Source organism: Cibotium barometz, chromosome 33 (genome assembly GCF_041138505.1).
Source record: "Cibotium barometz isolate CiBa-2024 chromosome 33, ASM4113850v1, whole genome shotgun sequence".
Lineage (NCBI taxonomy): Eukaryota > Viridiplantae > Streptophyta > Polypodiopsida > Cyatheales > Cibotiaceae > Cibotium > Cibotium barometz.
The window spans coordinates 52002623-52012881 of NC_141078.1; the positions used below are offsets into that span (position 1 = coordinate 52002623).

Consider the following 10259-nt stretch of genomic DNA (forward strand, 5'->3'; position numbering starts at 1 on the left):
TTCAAGAATAACATTTTGGGGAACGAGTAACGTTTTTGAGCAAGGTAGAAAAGAAGGGGAAGCAATGTAATGTGAAGAGGAGAGAATGAAGCATAATTTTTAGTGTTTTATCTCTTGTGTGACCTTACTCTATCGAATCTCTGTCTGCGCATTGCATTTCTGCTTTGTCTGAATTTGTGTTTTCACCTAATCAACATGTCTCTTATTGAGCAATTGTGTCTGCTTGTTATATTTCTGTTTGTGTTGTTGAACCCCAACACAATTGGTGATCCTGCTGTGTTTATCCTATTTGGACAAAGGCGATGAATGCCAGTGAGGATGCATGTCAGAGCGGGAGAGAAGAGTAGCCAGAGTTTATTATACAAGGGCACAAGCCGAGGCAGGCAATATTGATCCATTTCATTACGATCAAGATGCCCAGGATGGTCAGGAGAGTCCACTCTCTGAAAATCGAGCAGTAGACCAACGGGGGGAGAATTCTAGAGCAGCAGGGGGAAGGCAAGTAAGGCAACTGTTAGGGGCGTAACTCTTGGCGCAGGAAGATCTACAAGAGTATGAAGAAGTCTCCAATGTGACCCACTACAGGGGGCTACCAGACCTAGGAGACCACCATAGTCAAACCTCATGGCTCAACCACCTCTCAACCCCACGGTCAAAGCCGCTGAATTCAGAGGAGGGTCCAAGGAAGATGCAGATTGCCATGTAGCCCAGTTTGAAACTAGATGGCAAGCAAGCGGTTATCAGGCTTTATACAATGATCCAATTAAACTTCAGCAGTTTGCAGCCACATTAGAAGGTAAAGCCATGAGCTAGTTTAGCCAATATGATATACCACATTTTGTTAATTATAATGCTTTGAAGGCAGCATTTTTGCAGAGGTTTAGAAAGGAAAAGACTCCAACCGATGTTCTAAGAAAACTCAGGGACATTAGGCAGAAGAATATGTTGGTGGAAGACTATGCTCAAAAATTCAAAAATTTGGTTGAAAGATTGCAGGGCAATGAAAGACCCACTAATGAGATGTTGGCAGGATATTTCTTGAAAGGATTAAGGCGTAGTTTGAAGAATGCTGTGGCAAGCATTGTCAATGCTGGAGGAATCAATGATCTTGTTGCTACTGCAGCAAGAGTTGAAAAGAGGCTGGGTATGACAAAAGCAAAGAGTAGTAGAGATAACAGTTTTGATTCCGAAAAAGGGTCAGATGCAACATCAGATTCAGACAAGGAGGAGGATTCAGATACATCATCAGAAAGTGATGAAGAGGAGGACAAAAGAAAAAGAAAGGAGAGAAGTAAGAAGAAAAAACAGAAGGATAAGCATCCCAAAGAGGCGAACTTGGTAAGTAAGTTGAAAAAGTTTGGGTATTCTGTGGTAGCACCAAAGGAGAAGCAGTATTGTCACATTTGTGAAAGGGATGGTCACAGCACAGCTCAGTGTTGGTACAATCCTAAAAGCAGAGGACAACCTACACCTGATGCAGAAAGAGGTAGAGTTGATGTAGGGGCAAATCAAGTAGCTCCATTTAGGGGTAAAACACCATCTCAAAGGCCTGGACCTCCAAGACCACTATGGAGAGAGCAGGAGAATAATGATAGGAGACCACCAGGTGCTATGCCTTGTGTGTACTATGGTGCACCAGATCATTGGGTAGGCCTGAATTGTCCATTATGGGTTAGGCATAGAGAAGAATGGGGAATGCCTGTGCTGCTAAGGTATAATCAGGGTAACCAGCAAGGAGGATAGCAACAGCAACAACAACAGCAATAGCAACAGAATCAGCAACAACCAGCTCAAGCTAATGTACTTTTGGTTGATCTCTCAGATCAGAAACAGTATGATGGTGTTAGTCAACCAACTCAGGAGCAGCACAAGCAAGAAGATAAGGAAGAGTGGGTTTGTGATGAATGCATGCAAGTTGATGATGTTGAAGTCATGGCTATCACTAGATGCAAAGCAAAGGGGCCAATAGATTGGAAGGAGCAGAAAGGAATTAGGGATCAGGTCCAGCAGCAGATTCAGAAGGAGCAGAGGAAGCAGGTTGTGCCTGCATCAGAGTCAGAAAGTCAATCCGACCAACAGCAACAAAAGGACAACATTAAACTTGAGGTAACTCAGGACAAATATTGGTTTGAGGTACTCATCCACTCTCCCTTACAATTGTCATTAGATCAGTTATTGTGCTTGGTGCCAGCTTTTAGGGAGAGGTTGTTGAGGAAACTTCACGATCAGGATAATCAATTATTGGTTCATCAAATAGGGTTCCCCAGCAGTAAACAACATTTATCTAGCAAATGTTGATTTTGTTGTGCCTGTAATCAAAGTTCAGTTTAAGGGCAGGATTTTTGAAGATGTATTGTTGGATGGAGGATCCGGAGTAAACATTTTATCTGAAGTTGTTTATACACAAATGGGCTTGGGAAAGTTAGCCCCAGCACCTTTTCAGGTGAAGATGGCAGATCAAACAAGAGTACAACCGTTAGGAATTCTCAAACAGCAACATATTGCAACTGCAGGTATGACCTTCTTGGTCAATTTTGTGGTCATGCAAATGTCAGATTCAGCGTCCTCTTATGAAGTGCTGTTGGGAAGACCTTGGCTCAGAATGGCCAAAGTCAGACAAGATTGGGGAGAGAATGTGGTTGTTATAAGAAAAGGCAAGAAGAAAGTGACTATACCTATGCAAGGGAGGAAGAATATTCCACTCAAGGAGAAACCATTGTTTGCACAAACTATCAACTTGGCAGAAGAAGTTGAAGATGATGAGGAAGAGAAGTTTCTGAAGGCAAATCCAACAGTTGTTCCAGTGTTTGATGTGGATGTGGAAAATATATTACAGCCGGATAAAGAACACATTCAGGAAAGGTACGATGTAGTACCTGGACAAGAGATTCAGGGAATAGAATTCAGGCAGCTGATGGAACATACAACAGAATCTTCTACCAAGGAGGAACAGATTGAACAGGAGGAGAAGGATACAAGAATTATGGCTGAAAGAATATATGACAAGAAGTTTGGCACTTCTAGTAGGGTTAAGGAGGATGAATTGAAAGAGACTAATTTGGGTACAGAGGCTGACCCAAAAATGGTAAAGGTGAGTGTCCATGCTGAAGGAGAATTTGTGAAGAAGTTGTTACAGTTGTTGCAAGAATACATGGATGTATTTGCTTGGGAGTATTCTCAGGTGAAATGTATAGACCCTGCATTACATCAACATCATATTAACTTGCAAAAAGATGCAGTTCCGATTGCGCAACAAAGGTACAGAATGAACCCTAGTTTTGCAAAGCAGGTTAAGGAGGAGATAGATAAGTTGTTGACAGTAGGCTTCATCAAGCTAGTGAATGAGGTTTTCATGGTTGTCTCCAATTATAGTGGTACCTAAGAAAAATGGGAAGCTGAGAGTATGTGTGGACTATAGAAAGCTTAATGCAGCAACTATTACTGATCCTTTTCCAATGCCGTTTTGTGATGCAGTTTTGGATGCAGTTGCAGGTCATGAAATGTATAGCTTTCTGGATGGGTTTTTTGGGTATAATCAGATTCACGTTGCTGAGGATGATCAATACAAAACAGCCTTCATTACTGAGTGGGGTGCATTTGTGTATACAGTAATGAGTTTTGGCTTGAAGAATGGACCACCATCATTCAACTTTGTCGCACATAAGGTATTTGAGCCATATTTGCAGGATTTTATGAGGGTTTTTGTAGATGATTTTTTGGTTTTTGGCAAGAAAGACTTGCTTGCATTTGCTGCATCTGAAGTTATGTTTGGAGAGATGTAGACAGTTCAGAATGGCACTGAATCCTTACAAGAGTGTCATAGCTGTTAGAAGTGGGGTACTACTTGGTCATGTGGTTTCAAGTGAAGGGATGGCCATTGAAGCCATCCAATCTACAAAGGCTTCAGTCAATGTTAAAGAGTTGATGAGATATGTGGGTCAAAGTAAGTGGCATTCAAGGTATCTCAGATATTTAGCTAATGTGTGTTTACCACTAACACACTTAACTAAGAAAGAAGTAGCTTTTGTTTGGGCTGATCCTCAGGAAAGATCATTCCAACTTTTAAAGAAGATGATCTCTATTGCGCCAGTTCTACAGTCTCCGGAGTGGTCTTTGCCTTTTCATGTCTTTGTGGATGCGTCTAATGTGGCCATAGGAGCCGTGTTGATGCAGGAAAAAGTCAGAGGTTGGTTTAGGCCAGTGTATTATGCAAGCAGAGTACTCACATCAGCTGAGAGGAATTATGCTACCACTGAAAGAGAAGCATTGGGCATGGTATATGCTTTAAAAAAATTTGGGCACTGTTGGGAAATAGGGTAGTTTTCCATGTTGACCACCAAGCTTTGTTATACCTAATCAAGAAGCCATTGCTAACAGGAAGGTTGGCTAGGTGGATGTTGTTATTACAGGAGTTTGATTTTGTTATTGTTCATACTCCAGGAAAAGAACATGCCATTGCTGATTACTTGAGTAGGTTAGAGACAGGTGAAGAACCAGTGGGAGTGAATGATGATTTACCAGATGCTTCATTATTTGAAGTTCAGCCTGTTGTGTCGGATTCTTGGTATGACCAATTATTGACATTTTTGACTGACGGCACTATCCCAGGTGAGTTTACTGCAGATCAGAGGAGGAAGTTTGCTTTGAAGAGTAGACCTTTTTTGGTAATTGTAGGGGCATTATATAGGAAGGGCATTGATCAAGTCATCATCAGAAGGTGTGTTCCAGATTTTGAACAGAATGCTGTTATTCAAGAAGCACATTCTGGTGTAGCGGGTGGACATTTCTCACGAGATATAACAGGAAAGAAAATTCTCCAGGCTAGATTGTGGTGGCCCAAAGTTTTGAAGGATGCACATGAGCATGCTAAGAGGTGTGTCATATGTCAAAAGACTGGTCAGCCAGATAATAAGGATAGAATGTCAGATCATCCTATTCTGCCAACTAGAGCCTTTCCAGAAGTGGGGGATGGATTTTGTGGGACCTATTAAGCCTACAACAAGGAAAGGATGCAGGTATATTTTGGTTGCAACAGACTATTGTACGAAATGGGTAGAAGCTATAGCTTTGAAGGATAATAAAGCTTCAAGTGTTGCAAGGTTCTTGTATCACAACATAATGACCAGGTTTGGGTGTCCTGTGGAGCTTGTGAGTGATAGGGGATCTCATTTCTTAAATGAGGTGATAGCTGAATTGACTAAAACCCATATGATTATGCATAAAAATTCTACAGCTTACCATCCTCAGGCTAATGGGCAGGCTGAAAGTACTAACAAAACATTGGTTGGAATTTTGAAGAAGATAGTGGTGGCAGATAATCATAAGGATTGGGATGACAAATTGGACTCAACATTATGGTCTTTTAGAATAGCCTTTAAGGTAACAACACAAGGATGACACCATTTAGATTGGTGTATGGATTAGAAGCTGTGGTGCCTATATGGAGTTTGTGGTGCCAAGTCTTAGAATCACAGCTGAGAAGACGTTTTCTAAATTGTCAGTTCAGCATAGGAGTAAATATCTGATGCAGTTGGAAGAAGACGGTTCATATATTACTGAGGTGATCGAGAAGAGACGACATGCATGGGTGAGTATGAATGTCAAATTTAAAGTGTTTCAGGTTGGTGACTGGGTGATGGTGTACAACTCTAGATTGGGACCTCATCCAGGGAAGTTGACACTTAGATATAAAGGACCTTATCATATTGTGGAGGATTTGGGTCAAGGAACCTTTATTGTTGCAAATGTCTTTGGAAGAAGGGTAGAGAAGCCAATCAATGGTTTTAGGCTGAAGAAGTTTCAAGGGAAACCACCACATCTTGATTGGCCAGTTTCAGCTTTGGTGCATGTTGAGGAAGTCAGATCTGACTCACCAGAAGTAAACACAGCACAGAGATGGATGTTCTTAAGGCAGAACATAGGTGTTGAGATGATGGCAAGAAGCTTAATTGTTGGCACAGGGTGTTTTGATCAGTTGTTACAAAGAAGGAGATTTGCTGAAGCTTTTGTCAGGGTTTGTTTGACTGAATTGTGCTGTGTTAGAAGTCGCTTAGTCAGACTTTATTGGCTCGGAATTTTAAAATTAATATTTTTTCCAAAAGTCTCGAGTTAGGGAGATTGCATGCCCAGTAACAGCGATGATTACTTTATGGAGCTGTGTGAGGATATCTTATGTTAGGAGATTTGTCACGAGCGTGAGCCATCGCATCTTCTTTTCCCTCATGCATCGCCCTTTACGATTTTCGTCTGTGTTTTCAGAGCCCCTTCAGTCTCCCATGCCTAAGGCGAAACCCCTTGCCACCATGCGACCTCTTCAAGATGATGAATTGCCAAAAGTGCTGAAGACAAGGCTGCGCCGCAAGGGAGCTAGCGTGCGGGTGGATTTGACTAGCTCTGAGGAAGACTTGGAGGGTTCAGCGGATGAAGAAGCTAGCATGCCTACAGCTATGTCAGCTGGCAAGATGATGCAGTTCTTAATGGACGAAATGAGTCGAAGCTAGGGCCACCCACAAAGCTAATGCAAGATCCATGGCAGAATTCCTTTACGAGTGTGTGATCACTTGTTTTCGATGCCCTCTTGAGCTGGTGAGTCACAATAACACACACTTCATCAATGAAGTTACACAATTCTTGCTCTACAAGAATTCTTGGTCACCCCCACTGAAAATCATCTCCCTACTAACCCAAAGCCAATGGTCAAGCCAAAAACGTTTTATACGCTATCCTCACCAAGACAGTAGAGGCTAGCTGAAACGATTGGGAAAAAAAGTTGCTAGTAGCACTTTGGGCATATCACATAGCCTACAAAGTAGCCACACCTAATGTCTAAACAAAATTTGAAGATGAAGTTGAGAGAGGTACATCTTTTCTTTTTTAATGTATATGAATCCGATGCTTCTATATTAAAGAGTCATGCCCTTTGCAAGCTTCAACAGTTGTGAAGGGATTTGCTTGGGGCTACCCTTTCTTCTCTTCTTTATCTTCCTCTTGAAATTAAGAAGCTAGAGAAATAGAAAAAGACTTAATGCCAAGCCCAAAGAAATGCCACGATATTACAATCACACTGACAAAGGGAACATATTAGTGGCACATAGGAAATACAAGCCTTTGACGAGACACAAAACAATAATATTTTTAAATTTTTATTCAACACTAATTTGTTATTCAAATATTAGAACTACGTAACCTAAAAATGTTGACATTTCATGTAGGAGAACCTTTATTCGCTGTCATATTACAAAATTTCAACCAATGCACAAACGACATACCTCATCAAAATTGTTGCACAATTAGACCTTTTCTTTCACGTTTTTCTATGTAAACTCGAGTTAAAGTGGCGGTAGGTACTTGCTGAATGACATCGTCTAGAAGCGAATAAAAAAGTGCTTACAATTTGGCACCTAGGACAATGAAAAATGCTAACTGTGGGAGGATCTTGGGCCTAAGGCTAGTGGCAGAAAAAAAGTGATGCTAGGTGAGATCTTCCTTTGGTGGCCATCATGTAAAAAGATGCTCTACCCTATATCTATAGACATAGACTTGACCATCAATGTGAGAAAAATCACATCAAAAGTAACTCGAAAGGAGTTAGTCTTAATGTAGCCAAAAAAATAGAAAAAAATGCAGTTTATTCCACCAATTGATACATGCCCACACTGAAGATAGACTAGCCCAACATGTTAGCTAAGGATTGAATATTAAAAATCCCTATAACTTCAGTATATAGGGAGTGGCAAAGCACATTGAGAGCGGACTTGGAAAGGTGATGAAAAATTAAAACACTCAAATATTTATTGCCATGCGTCATTCATATATATCTCTCTAGATCTCATGCAGTATTCTTCTTCTGAGTGGCAAAGCACATTGAGAGCGGACATGGAAAGGTGATAAAATTAAAACACTCAAATATTTATTGCCATGCGTCATTCATATATATCGCTCTAGATCTATCATCTCATGCAATATTCTTCTTCTTTTTCTCTTTATCATCCCTCTGTAAGTTGTATTATGTAATTTATCTTTTTAAGTACTGAACTTAGCGGTACCGGGCTGTCTCGTAAGACCAGCGCAAGTCGCCAGACATGGCAGAGCAGAGCCCTCAACATAGCTGCGCACGCCCGGCCTTTCTGCGAGACTGGATCTGAGGATACAAGCCACCAGGTCCACGCATGTGGCGTCTGTGCTCTCCACCATCTCCACCACGCAGTTGATTGCCTCTTGGAAGCTCAAGCTGGAGCAGGTAGCGGAGCTGGAGTAGTACACGACAGAAGGCAGGTTGGAGAAATCACCAACGGCGCTCTCGACGTGGCAGGAGTGGAGGTCGTTGCAGAAGCAGATGTGGTCGATGACAGCGTTCTGCAGTTTCACGATGAGCGCATCGCCGGACGTATCTTTGTCCAGTTCAATCCCCAGCGCGTATTCGCCAAGACCGAATGCCGGAAGGGAGAACGAGGCCGGGCGGCAGATACTGACGTACCCCTCCACGTCTGTCGGCAGGCAACGTGAGCTGCGGTAGATTGCTTGAAGTCTGACCGCGTCGAGGTATTCAGCCATTGACTCGATGAAGCGGTCGCGGACACCGGCCGGCATGTCCACGCACGCGTCCTCCCACACCTCGGCCAGGGCCTTCAGCAGCAGTTCAGCTGCGAACTGCTCCTGCTGGACAATGTGGGAGGTGATGTCGGAGCATAGAGGCCGCCGCGCCGTAGGATGGCCATGATGAGCTGGTGACGCTGCGCGCTGGCCTCTTGTTCCGCGCCCAAGGCTTCTGGATTATCATCGTCCGTGTCAGAGATGAAGAGCCAGGACAAGGCGGCCACTGTGGCCGTTGGGGATGGCCCGGCAGCAGAAGCGCGAGAGGAGGCAGTCTAGCAAGAACTGCCGGGCAGACTCCGAGGGAGGCTGAGACACCGCGACGATCCAGTCGTCACACTTGCCTTTGATCGATTGGTAGTCTGCATGCAGCTTCGCAGGGAAAGAGCAGCGCAGGAACGGTACTTGGAAGCTGGACGATACTGCATCAAACTTCATAAACCGCTCTGACGACTTACTTTTGATCAATTGGTAGTCTGCATGCAGCTTCGCAGGGAAAGAGCAGCGCGCAGGAACGGTACTTGGAAGCTGGACGATACTGCATTAAACTTCATAAACCGCTCCATTGCAATGCCTGAATGTCTGCGATGCACCAAGCACCCGCCTTGTCTCTTACTTATACGAAGTCTAGCAAGTGCTTGGTCTGCGATGCACAAAGGACCCGCCTTGTCTCTTATTTATACAAAGAGTAGCACGTCACCAGAGCACCGACAGATCTACATGAGCAGCCTTGCAGGTCTCACGGAAGTCATAGTTATGTCAGGATTTTACCACGGAAGTCATAGTTATGTCTCAAAAAAGTCTTCATGACTTTTTGAGGATTTAACCACGGAAGTCATAATAGGGGTCCACAATGAGTAAAAAAAAGAAATGTATTAATTAGTGAAAGAGATGCTATTCCAAGGTCCTTTCCATTACGATTGAATTTAGAGACTGGTTGCATGAAATAATTAAACGACAACCGTCACCGCTTCTCTCTCACCCGCTTCTCTCTCACCCGTGCATCTGTCCCTCCTCCTCGTGCAATTCAGCAACTTCCGCTTGGCGCCAGTCGTTCAATTCAGCATTAGACGCTATGACGCTTGGCGGCCGTCGTTCGATTCAACAACTTCCTGTAAGATACCTTATTCATCCACATTCTGTAGAAGATTTATAATAATGATCGATTATAACGTAGGGTGGTAGATTTTCACTGGGCGAAATCGAACGAATTCCTCTCGGAGACTGTGTCGTGGATTAGTTTAACGCATGCAAGAAACGTTAGTGGATTAATCTATTGAGAGATTAGCAGTGCAGCCATGCGATTGAGGAGAGGATTAGTGGATGTGTCCGAATTAGGACTGGATTAGAGTTAATGCAATACATTAATTTAGGCTTGCTTTGTGTCTGTTCTACAAGACATTAACTAATTAATGGGAAGCAAAAAGGGCCGCAGATACCTTGATGATGCTATTGAGCGCAGGCGTCTTGAGCAAATTATTAATTGAAGCCAAAAAAACAAATAAAAATAGAAATCAAGAGTCTCAAGGACTGGATCTGTTGGATGTGAAAAGAAAATTAGCGAAATTGGAAATTGCATAGTTAATATCATAATGCGAATTATGTATGTGATTAAAGATGCAAGGATCTTAATGAAAAATTCAGGAATGTTACACGAGGTGGTTCCG

General features: G+C 42.8%; 1 protein-coding gene across 1 annotated transcript; it reads right to left on the reverse strand.

Moving 5' to 3' along the window:
• Window positions 1-8022: 8022 nt before the first annotated feature.
• On the reverse strand, window positions 8023-8589 carry LOC147619701 (sesquiterpene synthase 3-like). Its single transcript, XM_086773477.1, has one exon. It carries the CDS (start codon window positions 8587-8589, stop codon window positions 8023-8025), a length of 567 nt encoding a protein of 188 aa, XP_086629603.1.
• Between the last annotated feature and the right edge of the window lie 1670 nt (window positions 8590-10259).

Bases quoted from the DNA above. Each gene is read 5' to 3' on its own strand.
- LOC147619701 (XM_086773477.1), bottom strand. From the start codon at position 8,589: ATGCCGGCCGGTGTCCGCGACCGCTTCATCGAGTCAATGGCTGAATAC.